The sequence below is a fragment of the Drosophila busckii genome, chromosome 2L (genome assembly GCF_011750605.1).
Source record: "Drosophila busckii strain San Diego stock center, stock number 13000-0081.31 chromosome 2L, ASM1175060v1, whole genome shotgun sequence".
Taxonomy (NCBI): Eukaryota; Metazoa; Arthropoda; class Insecta; order Diptera; family Drosophilidae; genus Drosophila; species Drosophila busckii.
Genome location: NC_046604.1, coordinates 17,822,441 through 17,845,940, shown reverse-complemented (window position 1 = coordinate 17,845,940; position 23,500 = coordinate 17,822,441). Strand labels below are relative to the sequence as shown.

General features: G+C 36.0%; 1 protein-coding gene across 1 annotated transcript; it reads left to right on the top strand.

The window, feature by feature from the left end:
- The first annotated feature begins 1,811 nt into the window (after positions 1-1,811).
- Positions 1,812-21,918, top strand: LOC108608010 (homeotic protein spalt-major). The gene is made up of 7 exons (XM_033294953.1): positions 1,812-2,029; positions 12,435-14,725; positions 15,018-15,178; positions 19,946-20,015; positions 20,060-20,265; positions 20,337-20,522; positions 21,128-21,918. The coding sequence occupies exons 2-7, from the start codon at positions 12,514-12,516 to the stop codon at positions 21,491-21,493; spliced, it is 3,201 nt and encodes a 1,066-aa protein (XP_033150844.1). The 5' UTR covers positions 1,812-2,029; positions 12,435-12,513; the 3' UTR covers positions 21,494-21,918.
- Positions 21,919-23,500: the final 1,582 nt, after the last annotated feature.

The window sequence follows — 23,500 nt, the reverse complement described above, 5'->3', positions numbered from 1 at the left end:
ATTTCAAATAAAAATCTCTGCATGTGAATTTTTACCGACGGCATTTTATCAGCGCGTCAGCCCAAAGGACCAAAGAAGCTAAAAGCAAAGCTGAGAAAAAAATAACAACAACAACAGCAAAGATATAAAAAGAAACGAAATATGTTTAAATAAAGCAAACGCACACACACAGATACGAAGCCGAGCGCACACACACAAGCGCAAGCAGCAAAAATATGATTGAGCCAACGAGTAGCATAAGAAGAAGCGAAGAAAAAAAATCAAAATGAGAGCAGCGCCAGCAGCAACAACAACAACAACGTGAGTCGCTGTCTGTTGCTCCGCCTAAAGTTGTCATAATTTGCTTTTGCGTTTTATTTACCCGAAGATGAGGCTTGTCTGCTATATACACGCACACATACACATATGCGCATACATATATTGGTTAGCTTATCGTTTCGCATCGATTTGTGCGCCGTCGGGCCCTTTAGTGGCGCTCGCCGCAGTCGTCAGCAGCCGGCAAGAGAGCAAGCAGCACAGCGCGCTCTTTTTGATTTATGACACACAAGCACACACACACACACAGACATTGTAAGTGGCAATCATAAATGCGCGTTTGCATGCGTTAGAGCAGCACAGCTAGTGTGTGCGCTACAGCGCTGGCTAACATAACAGCAGAGAGCGCTGAGCGCATTTCCCCAAGCTGCTAACAGCAGCAGTTCGAAAGAGCGCATGTAAGCTAACATTTGTAGTTAACAGCAACAAGTAATAAACGCGTTTAATGCGCTTATGCATGTAAAATAGTTACTAAGTAAATTGCATAAAATAATTTTACACATTTTATATTAAATTTTTGTTAAACAAAAATTAACAGCTGCTTCAAGTTAACAGCGCCATTGCTTAGCAGCGCTTTTAGCAGTCTTATACTACAGACATTTCTCCAAGCTTGCAACTATGCTACGCACTTTATTACATGGCGCGCTCTCTCGCTCTCTCCGCTGTTACGCTTGTTGTTATTGTTGGTCTAAGCTTTTTGCAAGTGGCTCTTGCTCTTTGTGCTCTGTTGCTGCCACCCAACGGTTAGCGACACTTCGATTCGCTGCTGCTGTACGTCGGCTGCGCTGCTTGCGTTGGCTGTCGCTGCTGCTTTTGGCTGCCGCTGCTGCTTTTGCAGCTCTTTTGGCCATTTGGCTGCTCGTTAAATCCATAAAGGACATTCGGTGCTTCGGCTCCAGTTCATAGCGAACGACTGCGACTGCCACAGCGACAGCGCCAGTTTTTAACGTCAGCGTCAGTACAGCGGCAGCAGCCGCCACTTCTTGGCTTTTGCTCAGGCCGACCACCGACAGTTGCTCACACAGCAGTTTTACAGCTAATTTGCCATTCACAACAACAGCAACAACAACAACAATAACAACAACAAATTATTATTGCTAAATTTTGACACATACACACATACAAATACATTGAATACTGAGACTGCAGGCAGCACCAAAGCGCAGCCCAGTGGCCATTTAACGGGTTTTTATTATTATCAACGCCGCCGTTGCCGTTGCCGTTGCCGCCGCCGTCGTCGTCGTCGTCGTCGTCGCTGTCGTTGTCGTTAAGCGTTTGTTGCTGCTGCGGGCCGCACGCACGTTACTCATTTTTTTCTCGTCCCAGCCTCAAAGTGCGTGCATGTATGCGTGTCTGTGTGTGTGTGTGTGTGTGTGTGTGTGTGTGAGTGTGGAGCTTAGCGACATGTGGGCGGCGTGAGTCGCTTGTGGCAGCAGCGGGGCAACAAATTTTGTGGTCGCGCGTGTTTAATTAATCATAAAACAAAAAAAGAGCAACAACAACAACAACAACAGCTATAAATAGCGCGCAAAACAATTTAACAACAATTTCGACAATGTGCAATAAATCCAAATAGTGAGCAACAATTAAATTAAAAACAAGTCCTGCATTAAAAACAAAAAAATTAATCGAGCTGCCGTCGGCAAATTCAAGGAAGCAGCCAAAGCAACAAAACTAAAGATGCTAAAGCAAAGCGGATAAAAAGTTTAATAGGGTAAGTAGCGCTAACAATTGTTTAAATAAATAGCATAATAATAAAATAGTGTATTGATATAAAAGTAGTAATAAATTGTTGAGCATAGCTGGCAGCAGAAAAGTTCAAATAATAAAAGCTGCTACTGCTTTTAATGCATTTAAATTAAATGTATAAATTATTATAACAATAAATACTAAAGTGCATACATTTTAGCAATAAAATTGGCAATGCAAAGCGCATTTGTTGTAACAAAATTTAAAGTTAAAAATGAGTTGCTTGCAAATACTTAAGCAACAATTTCAAGCTCTTTAGGTACTAAAGGCAATTGCAAAATTTATCAGTTGCTATAACTTACATACATTATAAACTATAATCTTAAGCTTTAAATTGTTTAATTATTGTAGTCATATATATATAAAAATTGCTGCATTAAACATAAACCTACAGCTATTTGACTAGCTATAAAAATTAAACATTCAAAGTTAGCAGCAATCGCCAGACTTAGTTTTAAACTTTAGGGCTAGCATAAATATTTAATACAGCGTTTTGTTAAAGCTAAAGCTAGAAAATACATTTAATAATTGTAACTTAACATAAAACAGTTATTTTTTGCTATATAAAGTGTCACTTCAAATAATTTATAAAGACATTAAAATGCAATTTATAAATTTTGAAGCGCTTGCCTGCAATTAAAGCAAAGCTAAGTAAATTGAATTGAATTAAATTAAATATAAATATAATATATAAATTTAATTAAATATTTATTGTTATCAATTTCGCTAAGCGTCGATTGTTCATAGTTGACACTAAATAAATAAATAAATAAGTATTGCTTTTGATTATTATAAAGTTGCTTCTTTATTTAAGATCTGGCCAAGGAGGCCAATTATTAAATTTTATGGTAAATATAAATTTATAGCATATTATTATGCATTGAAAGCTGCGCTATTAAACATTTTATGCTTTATTATCCAACTGTTTTTAAATAATTTCTATATTGATATACAAAAATTGCTCTATCGATATCAATTGATAACAAAATTCGCAATCAAATTGGCATTGGCAACACTTAAACGCTCTCAGCAGCCTAGCAGCTTGTTCTGCTTCTTCTTCATCACTATTATTGCTCATATATTCAAGCTATATATTATTCAACCAGCCAACCATTCAATATTTAACTGCAGAATCAAAATCTTAAGTCAATCATGAGGCATAAGCTCAGTTATGTGTGCATGTTGCCTTGAAGGCAATTGATGCAAGCTGTGGAGAGTGAGGGGTGATGAGAGGGGTGGAGAGAGCTGGCAGAGGTACAGCAGCCTAAGGTGCTTGTCACACGTGTTGTTGTTGCTGTTGCAAGTGCAGAAATTGTTGCTGTTGCTCTTGATGTTGCTGGAGCAGTGAGTGGCGATTATTTAACTTTGACACTTTATGCGAGGACATGCAAACGTAACAACAACAACAAGTTGCATGTCGAGCTTATGTCAAAGTTAACATAAATACAACTACTTTGTGCCTCAAAAGCGCAACAGCAACAAACAAGAGCAACATGAGTTTTGTAGCAAGCGAGAGAGAGAGAGAGAGAGAGAGAGAGAGAGCGCAGCAGAGAGGGTGGCATAGGTAGAGCTAGTGGGATTATTGAGGTCTTGACATGGGCACACGAGATGCTTGCACCAATTGACAGCAACAGCCAAGGCAACAACAGCAACAGCAACAGCAACGCGTAGCTGAAGACAAAAAAGTTGCAAGCAGCAGCAACCAGCAGCAGCAACAAGCGCAGAGCTTAGCAGCAGCAGCGGAGGTGAAACAAAAAGATGACAGGTGTCAGTTGCGTGTGGCACACACACACACACACATATGTACAGTTAGTCAAATGTCAGCTGTTAAGCGCGTTTAAGATTTAAATAATGCGACGCTTCAATTTCAGTCGAGCGATAACAACAACAAATACAAATATGTCTAATTAAAGCTACAGTTATAGCAACCAGCCAACAAACTCAACCCCCCTAAGCAAGCCAAGCAAGGGCGTAGTCAAGCATAGGCAGCGGGGGCGGCAGCAAATAATAAAAATATATTAAATAACAAAAATTGCTTTAAAAAATTTAAAGCATTTATTTAAGCTTAATTTTATGTGCTAAAACATATTTTAATTATTAAATTAGCATTTATGTCATTATATTTTTTGAAAAATAACAAAACTATAAAAATGTTGGCCCAAGCTCGATTTTAATTTTATTCCAAAACAAAGCAATTAAAATGTTTTGATTTATTTAAGAGCATATTTATAAACTTAAAGTATAAACTTAAATATATATAATATATATATAACTTAAATATAATATAAACTTAAAAATTATTAAGTTTTATTGATTGATAATAATTTTGAAGTTTATATTATTTAATTAAAATGTCTTTCAAATAAATCGAAATATTTTATTAGTAATATTACATTATTTCATTATAATATTAACTAATTATTAAAAATTAAAAATTATATAATATTATTTATTAGTTTATTTATAAAATTTGCTAACGTAATAATACAAATTTCTATTGCTAAGCTTAATATAACTGAAAAAAAGATCAATTTTAAATTTACTGACTTACTTTACTTTTAATTTTATATGTTATTAATATGAAGTTTAAAAATTATATACAAAATTTTGTTTAAGTCTTAACAAAATGTATTACAATTTATGCTGTACCCCTCCCCCTCTAAATTGCGTGCTGCCTACGCCACTGCACTCATGCCTAATGCATTTATTGTTTTAATTAATTTATGAGTCGCGCGATTTCATTTAATTTTCAGTGACGAGCGCCAACGGCCATAAGCTTTATAAATTTATATAGACTTTAGACGACGACAACAACAACAGCAGCAGCTACAGTACGTCTGGCAAGTCTACGTACACTGTCAACAATAAATTCATTTAGCTGCTGCCAACGTCGCTTCATTTATAAACATTCGAATAGTCGTCGTCGTCTATTTTTCATTTTTCGCAGCACCCCAGCACCACCCCCCCACCCCTGCAGTTTAGTTTAATTTTATATTTGCATGCCACACATTTCAATTTTCTTTACGTTTTAGCATATATATAATTTTTATTTTAATAAATTCATTGCGCAGCAACTAAAACTTTTTTTGTCGCTGTTATGACAGCAATGTGTGCTTTAGTTTATATATATAGCATATATATATATTTGCTAGATTTTTGTCAGCTTTCATTTTTCAACATCAAAACCAAATATTTGCCAACAAGTCAAACCAAATTTTTATTATAACCTGCGTTCTATATACATTTTAGTTTTTATTTTATTTTATTTCTTGCTTGAACCTTTGACAAATATTTTTGCACGCCTAAAATCCGCGCACGCCACAAGCGCACAAATATATATATATATATGTAAATATATATAGCTGTCTATATAGCTAAATACCTATTAGCATTGCCCATTGCTTGATATATAGCATATGTCTGTATATATTTCAATTTGCCGATGATTTTTGCTTTTCATTTTTGCGGCTGTTGCTTTTAATAAATGCATTTGTGCGCTAATTCAATAAACCGCAACAAAAACTACGAACGAAACATTTTTATTGCACATTTCAAATATGCTAAGCAGACATAAACAGACCTACCAGCCAGCTAGACAGACAGACAGACGGACAGACAGACAGCTAGACATAGCAATATACATTGTAATGTGTTTTTAAATAGTCTGCGAAATATTTTTGAAAAATTGCTGCAACTAAATTATGTTATTAATGCGTTATATTTGTTTATACTGTTTAGAAAATATTTAAGCAATTTTAAGACAAGTCTGTTATATATATTTTGGTTTAATTACAGTTTGTAATTTCAAACTTTAAATGACATTGAACTAGTAACAAAATTGCTGCGCTTTACTGTTTATTAAAATTATTTAAACACACTTTGCTTTAAGTCCAATTTACATTAATAAATACATTTAGTAAATGTGTATATAATTAATTGTAAATTTATATAGCAAGCTTAATGCTATTATTTAATAAATACGCATAGCTTCATACAAGCATCTAACAACTTGCTACTTAGTTACTTTACTTTTAGCTTGTTTAAAATATTAAAAATATTTAAAATTATCAATCAAGTAATTTCATAAATTATTTTCTATATACTCACATATCTTGCCTCATTTACAGCTTTACTATATCATTAAGCTATGCTCATATATATTTGCATATAAATTGAATCAAATTTTTCATTTATCACTTAACATTAACATTGAGAAAATGCACTAAAAGTAATTTTAATGCATTAAATTTAGCACAAATAAATTTGTTAACAAGCAAATAGTTATACTGCATTTAAATTTTTTTATAAATAATTTATTAAATATTTTTTATTACATGCCAAGCTTTGAAAATGCCACAAAAATATTGAAATTTTTTTAATACTTAACATTAACATTGAATAAATGCACTAAAATTAATTCTAATGCACTAAATTTAACAAAAATATTTTTTTTTAATAAGCAAATATTTATTCTACATTTAAATTTGTTTATAAATAATTTTTTAAATATTTTTTATAACATGCCAAGCTTTGAAAATGCTACAAGAATATTTCAATTTTTTTAACACTTAACAAATCATTGACAAAATGTTCTACAATTAATTTTAATGCACTAAATTTAACACAAATAGTTTTGTTAATAAGCAAATAGTTATACTGCATTTAAATTTGTTTATAAATATTTTTTATTATATGCCAAACTTTGAAAATGCCACAAAAATATTTCAATTTTTTTTAACACTAAACAAAACATTAAAAAAATGTACTACAATTAATTTAAATGCACTAAATTTAGCAAAAATAAGCTTGTTAGCAAGCAAATAGCTATTGTGCATTTAAATTTGCTTACAAATATTTTTTTAAATATTTTTTTTTACATGCCAAGCTTTGTAAATGACTTAAAATGATGCCCAACTTCTATTTTACAACAAGTCGCTGCTTTAGTTAATTAATTATGCAGCTAGTAAACTAAACTAAAAGTCAGCGGTTAATAAGTGACATTAAAATTGCTTAAATATAATAAACAAAAGTAGTTAAAGCTAACTAAAGTAGCTGCAGGCGCTAAGCAAGTGTTCAAATACATAAAATACATATAAATATGCTTACAAAGTAAGGCATAAAGGTAAGCGGGGTTGCATGTGTGTGTGTATGTGTATTGGGGAGTACTTTGCATAGATTGTCCACTTTAGATTAAGCCATGAATAATTTATGTGCGTCTCTTATGATTTTAATTGTTTGCAATGGCAGCTTAACAACTTTTCCTGCCCCACAGTGCACCGCTCAAGTCTACAAGCTGCTACCCCCATTGATACTGGACTGGCCTTTATTATTGCTGCAAGACAGCAAAAAAAATAAAAATAAAAACAAAAACTAAAGAGCGTAGCATAAAAACGAAAGCGTAGGCAAAAACAAAGTAGCGCCCCAAAAGCAAATGCAAAACAATACAAATTCATCTACAAGGGCTACAGCGACGTGTGTGTGTGTGTGTGTGTGTGTGTGTGACCCCTCTCTACGCCGCCTGTGCTCACCACTTTATGCAGTTGGCATTGGGTCTGGGCAACTGATTGCGTCTTCAATGCGCCGCAGCCCGCCCCGCCCCAACTCAAACTCAAAAGAGACACGCAGACATTTGCATTTCTCTCTCTCATTGTGGCGCCACCCCCCCAACACCCCCCGCTCAACTGGTTGATTGCCTGTATGTCCGCCCCTTTCCATTGCTTGTCTGGCCAAACTGGTCGTCGCCCGTTCCATTTGGTTTCCTTCTTCAAAAATTATATGAAAATTATACCAATTCAACTCATAAAATTTTTTCAGCTTAATAAATTTTGCAGACATTTTGTTGCACGTCTCGTTTCCAGTTTCAAGTCCCGACTTCATTGGCTACAAAGCGCTGTCTCGCTCTCTTCTTCTTCTCTTTCTTCTCTCCCTTCTTCAGCTTGTGCAGTTACATGCTCTTTTGGCATATTTAAAACGAAGCTCATAAATTTGGCCAACAAACAATTCTCATTTTTTTTTCTCTTCAGTTCGCACTCTGCGCCGTCTTCCGCTTTAGGCTTTTCCCCAGCATTTTTTTTCTGCTGTCTCTGAGCCAATGGCTTTAGTTCTCAGTTCTCAGTGCTTGTCGCGCTCTGACTGCAAAAAAAAAAATTAAAATAAATAAATGTTCATCAACTGAAAGCTGCGCTATATAAAAAATATGTTAATTCAACTTTAAAAATACATTTAAAATTGTTATAAAAATAAAAGAAATAAGGCAATGCAACAAATTGTATAATTTTAACTTTTGTTAAGCAAAGTTATTATTTGCAAATTGAAAATTGTTATAAAAATACAAAAAAATATATCTGCATCAAATGGTAAAGTTTTTAACTTAAGTTATGCAAAATTATCATTTTTAAAAAAAATAATTTTTTTTGGTTGGATATTTCTATAAGAAATAGTAGCCCAATTGCTATAATTTAAAAAAATATTTTATAGTTTGGCTAATGCTATATCGATTATTTTTTTACAGCACTCATTTTAATGTTAAATGTTAGTAGTTCTGATATTAGAATATAAGCACATATGTTACGCTAAAAATATTTTTGAAAAATGCTGCAGAAATAGAATTAAATTCAATCAAAGTTGTAGATATCAATAGATCAATAAAAGTTCGCTATGAACAGCATATTGTTTTTAAACTCTATTGTTTATTTACAAAAAATATTTCTACAATTCTTAAAATATAGTTTAAAAGTTAAAATAATAGAGAATTACTTATTAAATATTAGAGCTTGAATGTGAACTTAAAATTTTGTTGACTTGCTCGCTTCATTGTAAATTTGTTACAATTTTTAAATGGCAGCTGTAATAAAAATAAATAAATCTAATAAAAATAAAAATATATAAATATATATATATATAAACTAAAAATGTATAGAATTAATTATTTTGCTTATTAAATAATCATAAAAAAATTTAAGTTAAACACACGCAACATAAATTTAAAAGTAAACTAAATCGGCATTAAATTAAATATATTTTAAGCTTTATTTCTGCAGTCATATCCAGTGCTTAAATTCCTCAATATTTAAGAAAACAAATTGCAACTTATGCGTTTACTCAAAATGAAGAAAACTTCTTCTGCTGCAGCAACAACAAAAAGTCCGAAATTGAAAAATACAATAGCGCATTGTTTACTCATACGCCGCGTTGGCTTTGGCTGCTAAGTTCATTCAGTTAACTTACTATATAACAAGTTGTATAGTCATTCATTCATTCATTCATTCAATGCGTGCTGTTTGCTGTGCTGCTGCGTGTGCCATCAATCAATCAAGCAAATTGCATAGAATTTTGATACATATCCGGTCCGGGTGCTTCGATCTCGATCTCGTTATAGTTCCATAATTAACAGAGAGTGTGTGCTGTGTGGCAAATGATTGACGCTTTGTTTGCGCACGAATTTGAATGTGAAGATTTAGAGTTCCTTCTGGACCACCTGCTGACAGGAAGCCCAACCCCCCAGTCCCCCACAAAACGAAAAGAAATGAAAGCCAAAGCAATTGCGGAAGTTTTAGGCGTAAATCGCTCAAGAAAATCAACTCAAGTGGAAGCAAGTTGTGGCCACACTCAAGGGTTACCAACTTTTCTTGGTCAACAGCAGCAGCGCCTCGTGCTAGGTGCCGCCCAACCCAACCCAACCCACCCCCTTGGCTTCCCTTGAGGCGCTTGTGCCTTGCATTAAACAAATTGATTTTGTTGCGAGCATAGGCATTGTGCTCAATCGATATATGTATGTGTATGTGTGTGTGTGTGTCTGCAATGATTTTGCTCCAACGCTTCTTGTTTACCTTTGCCAATAAATTCAGTTAATTGCCGGGAAATAATCATAAAGCAATCGCATCTAATGCGCTGCTCTGCTCTCGCTCTCGCTCTCTCTATCTCGCTCTTTCGCTTGTACACTGCTGCGTATACGCATTGTGAAATATACTCTGCTCATATGAGCTTACGAATTTAGCTGCTGACTGCTGCAAAGGTAACTCACAAATCGTTTTATGTGGAAATCGATTTTGCCGCTGACTTTGCTTTAATTTGATTAAAGTTTGCAGCAGCAGCAACGAAATTTGCTGTGGGCAGCGGCAACTTTAAATGCTTGTTAGTTGATTTTATTTATTTTATAACCAATAATTGATGAATTATAAGTATTTACATACAAAAATGTGCATAGAATTATTCCAAGTCAAGTTATTTAAGCATTTGGCATAATTTTAGCAAAGCTAATAATTAATATTTAAATAAAATAATTATTTTATACAATTTAAGAAATTTAATAGATTGTTTTTTATAAATAATTAACGTATTTTATAATTCAAGTTTGATCAAAGCAATTAATTTGTAGAACCGCTAAAATATTAATAAATAAATAAGAGTAATATAAAAATAAGTAAAAAATTGTAAATAATTAATAAAGTGCGTTTTATGTATTATAAAAATTAATTATTATAATATATTTATTTTTAACAAAGTTAATGTTAAATTTTAGCATTAGAGAAAAAGTAAATTTTAATCTTTTTTGAACGGAATTAAAATAGTAAATAATTTAAAAAATATATTTGCATTTATATTAATTATTGTATAATTCTTAGCATTAAGTGTCTAAATAAATTGTTATTATTTTTCAAGTAATTAATACAAACAAATTAAATAGATTATAAAATATTTTTGGCATTTATTTTAATTATTGTACAATTCTTTACATTAATGTATAAATAAACTGTATTTATTTGTCAACTAAATACAAATTCTAAATAATTAAAAATAGGCAAACAACATTTAAAGCTGGTACTCAATTTTGTTAATTAAATTAAAACATTATAAGCAATAATTTTCTTAAATGCCGCATGTGCTTACCTCTCTCTCTCTCTCTCACTCTCTCTCCAACCTTGTCTGCCTTGCTCTCTCGCTCTAAAGCTATGCATATATATTTTTTTGTAACTGAATATTTTTGAGTGAGTTTTATAACTCGCAAACTCAACTCGAGCCGAAAGGTTCAGTTACATTGCACGTAATCCCTTTTGGGTGCAACATTTCCGCGTGTTACGAGAGCAAACTGGACTAGACTAGACTAGAATATCGATAGATATATATATATAACCTGGTGGCTAAATGAGCTTTGATAGGCATAAAACCAAAAGTAAAGTAACCGAATGGGATCAAATCAAAGTTATGCTGAGTGATTCCAAAGTAATATATCAATAAATTACGTACACGGCACGTACAGCGCAGCAATAGATGGATGGCTAGATGGATGGATGCATACGGGAGAGTCCAAAATCGTGTCCGATGTGAAATTAAGTTATACGCCCCTAATAATATGCAATGCGCTACATTTATTCAACGGCCGATGACAAATGTTGCGACACGGATGGGGGCGACACCAGCAACAACACGAACTATTCATATATTCAAAACCAAAAATTTATCATAAACCCAACACTGGTTGGGGCCGTCTCCTTACGTGACTTACGGCTAAAGACCGAACGTCTACGGCACAGAAAGTTATAGCTATATAGAAATCGAGAGAGTGAGAGATATCGTTACATTTAATTAGCGTGCGAATATGTGCGTAAATTTGTAACATGAGCTAGCATGGGCGTAGGTCTGCATTACAGCAAAGGGGGTGTGGGGCTTTGAAAGCTAGCAATGCGAACTTAGTATTTATTTATAATTTAATGTTACATATAAAACTTAAGCTCATTATTTATTATATTTTTATGTGTGTGTCTGTAAATTATTCGAAATCTATTAATATCTTTTTAATACAGCGTCATATTTTTCTAATATATTTTTTTGAATTATTTAACATGTAGTTAATGTTAAATAATTTTTAAAAATTTTGAACACACGTTTTTGATCCTTTAAAAATTAAATTGAGTGAATATTAAATATAAAATAAAGTTTAATCCTATTTAATATTATTTTTTAATTAAACCTTATACAGAAAAATCCAAATATTATGATATATTTATAATTACAACACTTTTCATGATCTCTAAGCTCTAAGAATTGGTCAAAAATTAATTTTAAGGCTAAGAACAATTATTCTTATTTTTGTAATATAATAGTAAGCTTTAAATAATGTCAAATTTATTATTTTGTGTATAAACGGAATAAATATTGCTTTTAAAATAATTTTATAGATAAGAATCAAGTTATTTTAATTAAGAGAAAAAATTGTACACATAAATCTAATGATATTTAAAATTGTAAAACAAATTCTGTCTAAATTTATTTTACAGAATTTTAGCCCACCCCTTTTTTCGACACCTCTGCCCAAAGTCAATTGCCTAGCTCAACGATTTTTTGATAAATATTTCTCATTTTGTTTGCAGCGGTGCATGAGCCAAGCAGTTGAACTAGCCAGCAGCTGGAGATTGGAGTTGCAGTTGAAGCCAAAGCCGGCAGAGCGCGATGTGTTCGATATTTCGGAATCGCATTAATTATCGAGGCACTCGCACGGGCGGCGCCAGTGCAGGCGCTGGCGCTAGCGAGGAGCCAATGAGCAAGGAGCTGAACGCGGATAGCAACAACAATGCGGAGGAGTCGACGACGACGACGCCGCTGGAGCTGGAGACAGCAAGTGCTGCGGAGGCGGAGCAGTCGCAGCAGCAATCGGAGAACAGCAATGAGGCGCTGGATTTATCGATAATAACAGGCAATAATAATAATCGATTGCCAAGCAGCGGGCATGTGGCATTGGAAGCTTTACAACATACCAAAGTGGCGGTGGCACAATTTGCGGCCACAGCGCTGGCAAATGCCACAGCCGAGCCCAACGAGCTGACGCTGGTGCAATCGACGATCTACAATGTGCAGCGGCAGCATCTGATGCAGCTGCAGCTGATACAGCATCTACAAAGTCAATTGAAGCGAGCGGGGGGAGTGCTGAACGGGCAGCTGCAGCGAGAGGAAGAGGAGGAGCAGGAGTTGGAGGAGGAGGAGCAGCAGCTGGAGCTGGAGACTAAAGTAGAAGAGGAGGAGCAGAGTTTAAAGACTGAGCAGCAAGTGAAAGCGACGACGCCAACGACACCAACGACGACTGAGCCAGAAGCTGAGTCTGCATACTCCATGCCCATGTGCGATATAAGCTCCAGTTTGGCCAGCAGCATTATAACCAATCACGATCCCCCACCAGCGCCCAATGAGCCGAACTGCCTTGAAATGTTGCAAAGACGCACGGAGGAGGTGCTGGACTCGGCGTCCCAAAGTTTGCATGCAGCACAAATGCAGGAGGAGTATGCGGACTATGCGTCCAAGGAGGCGCAGTCACGTGGCGAAATCTTTAAGCATCGCTGCAAATATTGTGGAAAGATTTTCGGCAGCTACTCCGCATTGCAAATTCACTTGAGATCGCACACAGGGGAGCGTCCGTTTCATTGCAATGTGTGCGGCAGCAAATTCACCACCAAAGGGAATCTCAAGGTGCATTACCAGCGGCATACGCAAATCTTTCCGCCTATGCTAATGCCTGGGGTAATCAATGGGCAAACAGAGTTTACGCCGCTGCGACTGCCGCCGCCGCCAGCAGAAAAAGCAGCGCACGAAGCTGAAGCTGAAGATCTAAGCAAAACAGCAAGCAAATCCCCAACGCCTGAGCCAGCGCCAGCGCCGCCAGCAGCACCCCCAACCCCAGTTGTAGCTGAGCCAGAGCCGCCCAAAGAGCAGGCGAGACCAGCAAGCCAACCCAGACGCAATGGCAACCTGCGTGGCAAGCGTCCAAACTCCGCACAGCCCAGTGAAGCGCCTGATACGCCGCCTGAGCTGCCCAAATTGTCACGTCGCTGCAGTCGCGAATCGCTGCCCATTGCAGCCGAATACTCGCTCAGCCAAATGGAGCGCATTATAGACAAGTCCTGGGAGGACTTAATTGAAATAGACAAAACCTCGGAAACTTCAAAGCTGCAGCAGCTGGTGGACAACATTGAGAACAAGCTCACCGATCCCAATCAGTGCATCTTTTGCCAGAAGGTCATGTCATGTCGCAGCAGCCTGCAAATGCACATACGCACGCATACGGGCGAGCGTCCGTTTCGCTGCAAGATTTGCGGACGCGCCTTTGCCACCAAGGGCAATCTGAAGGCGCACATGTCCATACACAAGATTAAGCCGCCCATGCGCAGCCAGTTCAAGTGTCCGGTGTGCCATCAAAAGTTCTCCAATGGCATCATACTGCAGCAGCACATACGCATACACACTTTGGATGAATCGCAGCAGCAGCAGGCGCTGGATGCAGAGCGTCTCGCAGGCGAGGATCAGTGCTCGCAAAAATCTTTATGCAATTCAGATACTTTGGATTTCTCCACTACCATATCCGATCATTCAATTGAGCGCTCCGAGTCGTCACAAGGTGGCGACTTTGATGAGCTGCTAACTATGGACAGCACTGAGGATTCCATTGACAAGCCGCCAGCGGATGCTGCAGATGAACGCAGCCGTTCACGCTCTGATCTTGAAAGCAACAGCGAGCTGCCTGCTATGGATTTGCGTCTTTACAATGGCTCAACTGGCTCAACTTCGATGCTGAGCATGCCGCCGAATCTGCTGCTCATGGCTGCCGCACGCGAGGAGCTGCAGGCACATGCCAAGTTTCCGCTGCTGCCCTTCGGACCGCTTGGATTTATGGGTAAGTCGAACAGACACACAGCGTCTCTTTGTCTCTCAACTTTGACCTGCTGCAAATAAAAATTCAGCCACATAACTCAATTGAAGCAAGACAACGGCACTCCCCACCCCACCCCACTTTGTTTACATTCCTTTAAATTTATTTTTAAATCTTGCGCGTTCTCGCTTAAAACAATTTCCCACTTTTTTTGTGTTCATGAATTACGCGCTCTTGTCACACATTTTGACGCTGATGTTAATTTATTATATTTGCTAAATTTTAATGTCTGCTATCTCGCTCGCTCTCTCTCTAGGTCTGCAGGCGCCGCCAAATGTGTGCAATTTATGCTTCAAAATGCTGCCGAATCTCGCAGCATTGGAGTCTCATCTACAGAGCGAACATGCCAAAGAATCTACGACCCAACCAGGTCGCAATCAAAGCAATGAAACATCCGCCCCTAGCTATGGACCCAAGGTGAGTGCACAACTTTTCCAAACTGTTCGGCAAGTTCAATGAACCAAGCCTCAGAAAGTCTGCTCATGTCTCATATGCATATATAATTAAATGTTATATACATAAATTCATATATAATTCAATTTTGAATATAAAACTGATGGCAAGTAAAAAGTTATTGATCTCAGAGCCCATAACAGGCGATAGCTTAAATTAAATATTACAAACATATGTTAAGTAATTTTTTTTTACCATTCTATGCTTCTGGATTTTTTTAACATTGATTTCCAAATTTTCAGAAATTATATAATATTTAAATTATACAAAAATGAAGTCAAAAGTGTGTGGCCAAATTATTTGTTAAAGTTTTCTTTGCTAATAACACAATAGCTAAGAATTATGCATTATAATACATTTAGCAAATTATGTACAAAAAACAAAATTTCTTATAATTTTTGTCTCTTTAATAATTTTCTATACCTACTACATTTTTTTTAATTTTTTTACATTTTTAAAAGATTTTAGTAAGTTAGTAAGTTTTTGGTCTAAAAAATGTTGACTCAAAAAAAATTAGTTTAGAATAATAAACAATTTTAAATTTAAATGTTATTAAATGTTTATGTTTTTTTAATTCCACATTTAATTTTAATACATTTTTAAAAATTATTTTTTTAAATCCAAACTCACATATTTAAATTAAACTCAAACTTAAGAAAATTAAAATCAAACTCAATTGAAGCGCCTTAAAGCCCAAACGTCTGGCTCTGCCCTCACTTTCTTTACCAAACTTGTGAGGGGGGAGGAGAGATCCTCCCTCTGTCCCACTCTCCCACTCTCTCACTCTCCCTCTCTCTTGCTATATCTACTACATTTATTGAATTTTTCTAAATTTGTAAAAGGTTTTAGTAAGCGACAGTTTCTCACATTTTTAATTTGATTCTTATTTATTTACTATTTATTGAAGCTTATACTTCAAACTCAATTGAATTCAAGCGCCTTAAAGCCCAAACGTCGGGCTCTACCCTCACTTTCTTTACCAAACTCTCTCCTCCCTCTGTCCCACTCTCCCACTCTCTTGCTAAATCTACTACATTTATTGCATTTTTCTACATTTTTAAAAGATTTTAGTAAGCGACAGTTTTTGGTCTAAAAAAAAGTTGACTCAAAAAAAAATTAGTTTAGAATAATATACAATTTTAAATTTAAATGTTATTAAATGTTTATGTTTTTAAAATTGCTCATTAAATCTTAATACATTTTTTACAATTTTTTTTTTAAATCCAAACTCACATATCTAAATTAATTTTTATTTATTTACTATTTATTGGAGTTTATACTTCAAACTCAATTGAATTCCAGCGCCTTAAAGCCCAAACGTGCGCTCTGCCCTCACTTTCTCTCTCTCTCTCTCTCTCTCACCCCTTTCTCCCCTCTTTCTCCACACCTCTACTACTACTGAGAACAAATGCCAGCTGTCTGAGCTTAAGCATTTCTCCACTACTAGCATAATTACATCAAAATAATTATGGTCAGCTGTGCTGCTGGCCCGAGAGCTTCCGCTCAATGTTGGAAGCACTTAATATGGTCAGCGAGTTCCAGCTTTAGGTAGCGAGGAATACAAATTATGAGCTTTATTATTAATTGCTCAACTCGCGCGCTCGTTGCGCTCGTCTTCACGACTTTGGTCATTATTATGAAGAAATTGTGGTGCGGCCGCATAGTTAGCGCCTTAATTGTAAGCGTTCCGCTTTGTGGCTGCCACAGTTAGTGGCAACTTCTAACTTGCACTTGCAGCAAACACAGTTTGCAAAGTGTACGCACAGATTACAACGCACAATAATGCCAATTATTTATTAAAGTGCGTTGCTCACAGTTGTGGAGCAAGCAAAGCTGCCTTTGATGTTCACAACTGGGCTGGCTGGGCTGGCTGGCTGGGTTTTGATGACGCCACATGACTCGCCTTCAGCATTCATATATATACGCATATTTTTTATGCCACTGTGTGTAGTTTGGGTCTGCCATAACTTAATACATAATGCAGAGCATTTAAATATTGAGGAATGCTGCCCCTGCTTGTCTTTTATGCTCTGAACTTCGGTAGCAGGCAGCAGGGTTGAGTTGGGCGGTTGAGGCCTTGACGCAGAATGCGGCATGTCTCTATGACTAATGACGGTCGTTCATAGTATATTTTACATTCTTGCGAGTATTTCCAAAATTGGTAAGTGAATTTCTTTGGCAGTGGCGGGCGTTGGCCCCAGCAGAAACTTGAAATTCGTGCGCTTAGCAGCAAAAAAAAGTAGATGAAATAAAAAAAATATATAAAAATATTAAAATATGTTCATATAAATTCATAGCTAGGCCTCAACTGACTTTACAAAAGCTACTTAAACTGTTAAGCAGGCATAGTTTAAACAGATTATCAAAAGACTCAAATAATTTTTGATAATAATTTGCATAATTCTTGCATAATAAATTAAAACTAAGCAGCGCATTATATTAACGCTGACTAAGACGCTGATAAAAAATAAAAGTTTTTTTTTTTATTAATTGGCTAGGCATCGATCATATCTATATATATGTAGTTAAAGTGTGAAGCTTTTCAACAAAATATGCAATTTATTAACTAAAATGTTTGTATTTAGTAATGAAAAATTTATAAAAATATTTAAAAAAATTTATTTCATCGCTCTTTGTATTTTTAAATAATTTTGAACTAGAACGGAATAACTATCTTATAATTTCATTTTACAAAATATTTATTTCAATTATTAGCGGCTAGTAATGTTAATCTTTTAACATTCTAATTATAAAGAAATAACTTTGTTATGTATTTATTTTATTATTTGAAGCATTACATCTTTATAAACTTATTTTATGATTTCATTAGCAAATATTTTTGTTCGCATTCTTATTAAATTTAAAATTTACTTTAAAGATGCTCAACACTTCATTAAATTTGTTATATATTTATTTATTTGGTTAGTATATCTGCTTATCTACTTAAAGCTTATACTTTTTCACTAAGCTGATTTTCTGAAATGTATAGTGCTCTATCTCTTCCGAGACACTTTTTGTGTGGACACTCGCGAGCCAAACTCACTCACTCAGTCCGCTACTGTTGTCTGCTATATTTTGGCGCATTGGCCGCTGCTGTTGTAAATGTCATAACATTTTCAGTCAGTAATCAGCTAACATAAGTTGGTGCCCCCTATATGCTATAGTCGCCTAGTCTCTAGCTCTAGCTCGCTTGAGCTCGCCTATGCTTGCATATGCTCTGTCGTCATGCACCGATAGTGGTATCGATGCTCACCGCTCGAAATGGCATTAAGCCGTATGTCTTATGACTGACGTTAGCAGCGATTTTAATACTGGTTGTCTGTCTGCTCATTCTAGCCTCAGCATGGAGTGTAGTCCTAATCGTGTTATCTCGCGAGTGGCTTAGATATTTGTCTAAATGAACGGCACAATTCGCTAGTTAGTGATAATTTCAATAAGAGAAAATTAATATGTCTTAAATAGGATGCTGCGAAAATCATCGAGCAGTTGAGGCACAGACGTCTAGCTAGACTCAGTGAGTAGGTCGAGTGGTTAAAGTGTTTAGCGTCGTGGGCGCGAGCTTGGAGGGGTTGGTCGCTAGCAATCGTGCTAATGCGAAGTAGAGATATGATTTGCACTTGACTCGATTGGCTCTTTTGGATATGTAATGTGTGCTCGGTATGCAATCTCACATAGCACACATTTCTAAATTATGTACGATATGTATCGCTCGACAATAATTCATTTATATTGTGTTGTTAGTGTTCAGGCGTGGTCTCAGTCAAGAGCGAAGTCGACCACTCCACACACAACACAAGGTCACACGAGCACAAGTCCAACTAAACAGACTCGTCCACTCAGTAAGAGAGCACATTGTTAAACGAGCTTGTGGGTCTCCGATAAAAATAATGAGAGTTGACCTCGGCCGCTGGCGCCTGCCTACTGCCGTTTTTGGGCCGCCGCGTGGCCAGCAGCTCTGAAAAGATAGAGCCAAATCATAATTTATTATGATGAATCTCTAAGAAAACTCTCTGTTAAACCATATGTGTCAAATCATAAATACAAATGTTTCTCGAAGATCATAACTCTCAAATACATATAGACGCTTGTCACATCTCTCAGCAAAGTTTCAAAAACATCCAGTAGATGTCTCTTTTTGGTACTCGAATAGGCCACCTGTTAGTCGTCGAGCAAAATGGTGCAATAGTGAACGATGAGCGCATTCGCAGCTTCGCAGGTGGTCTCCCTTCTACCCCATCTTCTGATCATCGGCCTCATGACATTAACGTGCTCAGCAGCGTGACACCAAATCTGCTCTTTGTGACGCTATAAGAGACCTCGACCGGTCTGGCCCGAGTTCCGCGATTGGCTGTTTCCTCCGTGACGTAGCTCACTCGTTGTGTGTCTCGTCTCTTCTGACGCTCAGCGAAGCTATGCTCTGACAATTTAACGACTCAAAGTAGGCGAGCAGAGCCAGGCATGCTAGATGCGAGACGACCGAGCAGCGCAGCGAGAGACAGCTGGACTCGAAGCTAGACGTTTCGCTTCAGAGCTCGAGCTGTACAAAGCAGCCTGCATCTCGTGGCTCGAGTGCACGAGCGACGCGTTCTACTCATCACAACTCAGAGTCCCACACGGGTGTGTGCGAGAGTCGGTGCGGGGTGGATGCTCGGAGCATGGCATATCGCTCAAATAGTGAAAATAGAAATATGCTGACTAGCAGTATTTTGTGTCTCTGGGTACCTCCTCTAGCCTAGTGGAGCAGCTGACTGCAAGAGCCTACATGACTGCTTGTTATATGCCTTGTTAGCCGAGAATATGGGTGCGAGCCAATCACTGGCCTATGATCCAGCATATGCTTCTGAGTGACTCTATCAACGGCTCTGATGTCCGCTGGTCCGCCCAGCTCCGCGCTGGATCCGCCTGTCAACAACAAACATTTCTGCCACGTCTGTCGTCGCAATTTCAGCTCCAGCTCCGCGCTGCAGATTCACATGCGCACCCACACAGGCGACAAGCCCTTCCAGTGCAATGTCTGCCAAAAAGCCTTCACCACCAAAGGCAATTTGAAGGTAGCGCCAGCTCTCAACTTTATAATTCCATTACCTAATTTTATTCTTTTGTTTGACTTTTCTGCTCTCAGGTGCACATGGGCACGCACATGTGGACAAATCCCACTTCGCGTCGTGGGCGTCGCATGTCCTTGGAGCTGCCTATGCGTCCTGGTGGCGCGCCAGCTGCGCCAAGCGCTGAGCAGGAATTTATGCAGCGGCGTCCGGAGATTTTCTTTCCCTACTTGCCGCCGTTTTTCAATGGATTGCCGCCCAAGGTAAGTCAAGTAATCAGAATTAATTATAAAAATTAATCAAACTTAGTTTAAATTGCCAGCTACCTATATATAAAATCTAATATACAAGCAATATGTCTAAGTATTGTAATTTTTATAAACTTTAAATTAAAATTAAATTTTAATTATTTATTTTTTAAATTTATTTAAATTGAATTAATTCTGTAGTGCAATAATGTGAGCTTCAGACTGGGTTTGATCTTAAGCAGACTGAGCAGTCAACTCTACGCACTGTTAATGTTAATTATTTAAATAATTAATTAGTTTCGATACTTAATACTTCCTTAATATTTTATTATTTTTATTAAATTATAATAAAAAAAATGAATAAAAAACTTTAAAACTATATTTTTTTTAATATTAAATATTAATAAGAAATTTTTATTTTATTTTTTTTACTTTTAATACATTATAAAAAGCTTAAGCATCAATTTTCTTATATCATAATATTTTTAATACAATTCAGCTCTTCAGCATAATTTTGCAAAATTTATTTAATTAAATATTTAAAGCTGCTTTAAATCTTTTTAAACTAATTTTTTATTATAACATTTTTTTTTGATAATTTTTTCTTACACTTTGGCCAGCCCGGCGAGCTAAGTCCTGGCGCCTTTGCCAATATACCGCCGCCACACTTTCCCAATGGCGCCAAGTATCCGTATCCGCCGGGTCTGCTGGGCTTTCCGGGCTTTCTGGGCGCTCCACCACAACAGCCCTACAGCCACAGCCTGGAGCGTCCGAGCAGCAGCAAATCGCCAACGCCAGAGCCAGCGCAGAGTCCAACCTCGCGTGAGGATGATAACCACATATGGCATCCGCTTAGTCGCATTAAATTGGAGCATAATCAATGCGAGGATGCGGCTGAGCAGGAGCAAGAGAAGACGCCAGTTGAGTCAGAGCGAGCGGCGGCGGCGGCGGCGGCAGGTGAGACAGAGACGGAGGAATTGAAGTAGCTGAAGTTCGTACGTTTTTGGCCAATTGGAACACACATGGTTTTATTGTGGAAAACATATCTTGAGCATAACACATACGCTAAGCTTGTTCTAGCACACACACACACACAAATACACACATATACATATAAAATATATATATAACCTCTGTGTCTATATTAAATTTTAGCCTGAGTATAACGAGTTAGCAATGTCAGCGAAAAGATCTTCAAGGCATTTAAATGCATTAAGTTTAGGCCATAAGTTGTATATTGATAACGATTACCAATAACGATTAATCAAAGCTTACAGCACACACACACAAACACACACACATACACACTTAACTAATTTTATGGCTATTTAAATATTTAATACTTAATTATAATGTACTAAAATTTAATGCAAAAAGTAGTTACATGTAAACTGTGGTAGTTGCATCTAAAATCAGCCCAAATCATAAAACGAATGATCAAAAATATATATATAAAATTAAAAATTAAAATAAAGCCGGCAAATAAATTTACAAAAAACTGCGTTTTGAGTTTCCGGGAAATGCTTCAGATGCTTTATAAAAAATTTTTACTTTTTGACATTGCCAATAAATTCTGTCAAATTGGCAGCTTAAGTAAGTACTTCACACTTGTAGGGTGGGGCATTGGGGGTTAGGCGTGCGCCTGCCACGTTCAACGTCGTACATCATGCCATGCCCCGATTCCCCAATTGCTCTGGCGCCTGCCAAACGCAATCAACGCAACGCCCTCGAAAAAAAAAAACGCCTCCAAGTCTCAAGTAAAAGTGTTCAACAGATGTTGTGGAGTGTGCAGCACTTGCCACACACCCCTTCCGCCTCTTGCTGGCAGCTGCTGCTCAAAAGTAAGTCAAACAGTCAGTCTATAAATTATAGAGTCTTGCGCTTGGCGCACAAAATCGCGAGACTGCGGCAACAATTTAGAAAAAATATGCGCAATAATTTTTAGACAATTTACTAAAATAAAAGCTTTACCAAAATATGCATTTATTTTAATTTTTAAAATTTTTTAATAATTTATTTTGGCATATTTACATATATTTTAATTTTTAAAATTTATAAAAATATTTCTTTTTCACATATTTACATTTTTTATTATATGTTTGACATTTATTTATTTTCTATATTTTTCTTATTAACTTTTAATTAATATATATTTTATTGTATTAAAGTCTAACAACAATTTATAGCTTATAATATTAAAAAAGATTTTTGAAAGCTATTTGACAATTTTTAAGTTATCAAATTTTAGGTAATTTTTATGTATTTTAAATTTTATTTGGATAAGGTACTTGAAATATTTTTTTATTTACTGCTGCACATTTTTGTGAACTTAATTTATTTATTATTAAAATTCTTTTTACTTTGGAAAGCATCAAACATTTTTCTATAGTACACAATTGTAATATATAATTAATTCTAAGTTACAATTAAAATAAATAAATCTTTCTAAAGTTTCTGCTGCTTCAATATTTTTTACTTTTGTTAGCTGCAATAATTTTTTTTATATAAATCTATTTAATTCTTAAAGAAATTGCGTTTTATTTCAAACTTTTAGCTGCTATATTTTCATTGTTAACAAATTCTACTATTTTAATATTTTCCTTTATACTTTTTTCTTTATCTGTTTGCTTATTAACAATTGAATATTTTGGTATATTTGCTCATATATATTTTTGACTTTTGTCAGCTGACAATAAATAAAATAAATATTCTTTGACCCAATCTAAAAATATCACTTTATTTATTGTTAATTAGCAGACACTTGTCGTTTGTTGGCAACTGCTCTATTGTTCAGATATACACACTATATGCATGAATTTTGTCTGTAAAGCAACAAATTTGAATTTCTAGAGCGCAACAACTTAATGTCGCCCGCGAAATTATAATTGTTCGCTGAATATGACAAGTCGGCTGCCAACGCAATTTTAAAATAAAATTACAGACAGCAGAAATAATTTTTCACAAATTTCTGTCTGTTGGCATAAACACCTTCA

Bases quoted from the DNA above. Each gene is read 5' to 3' on its own strand.
- LOC108608010 (XM_033294953.1), top strand. From the start codon at position 12,514: ATGTGTTCGATATTTCGGAATCGCATTAATTATCGAGGCACTCGCACG. The intron at 14,726-15,017 runs GTAAGTCGAACA...CTCTCTCTCTAG, and splicing joins CGGACCGCTTGGATTTATGG to GTCTGCAGGCGCCGCCAAAT. The intron at 15,179-19,945 runs GTGAGTGCACAA...TACCTCCTCTAG, and splicing joins CCCCTAGCTATGGACCCAAG to CCTAGTGGAGCAGCTGACTG.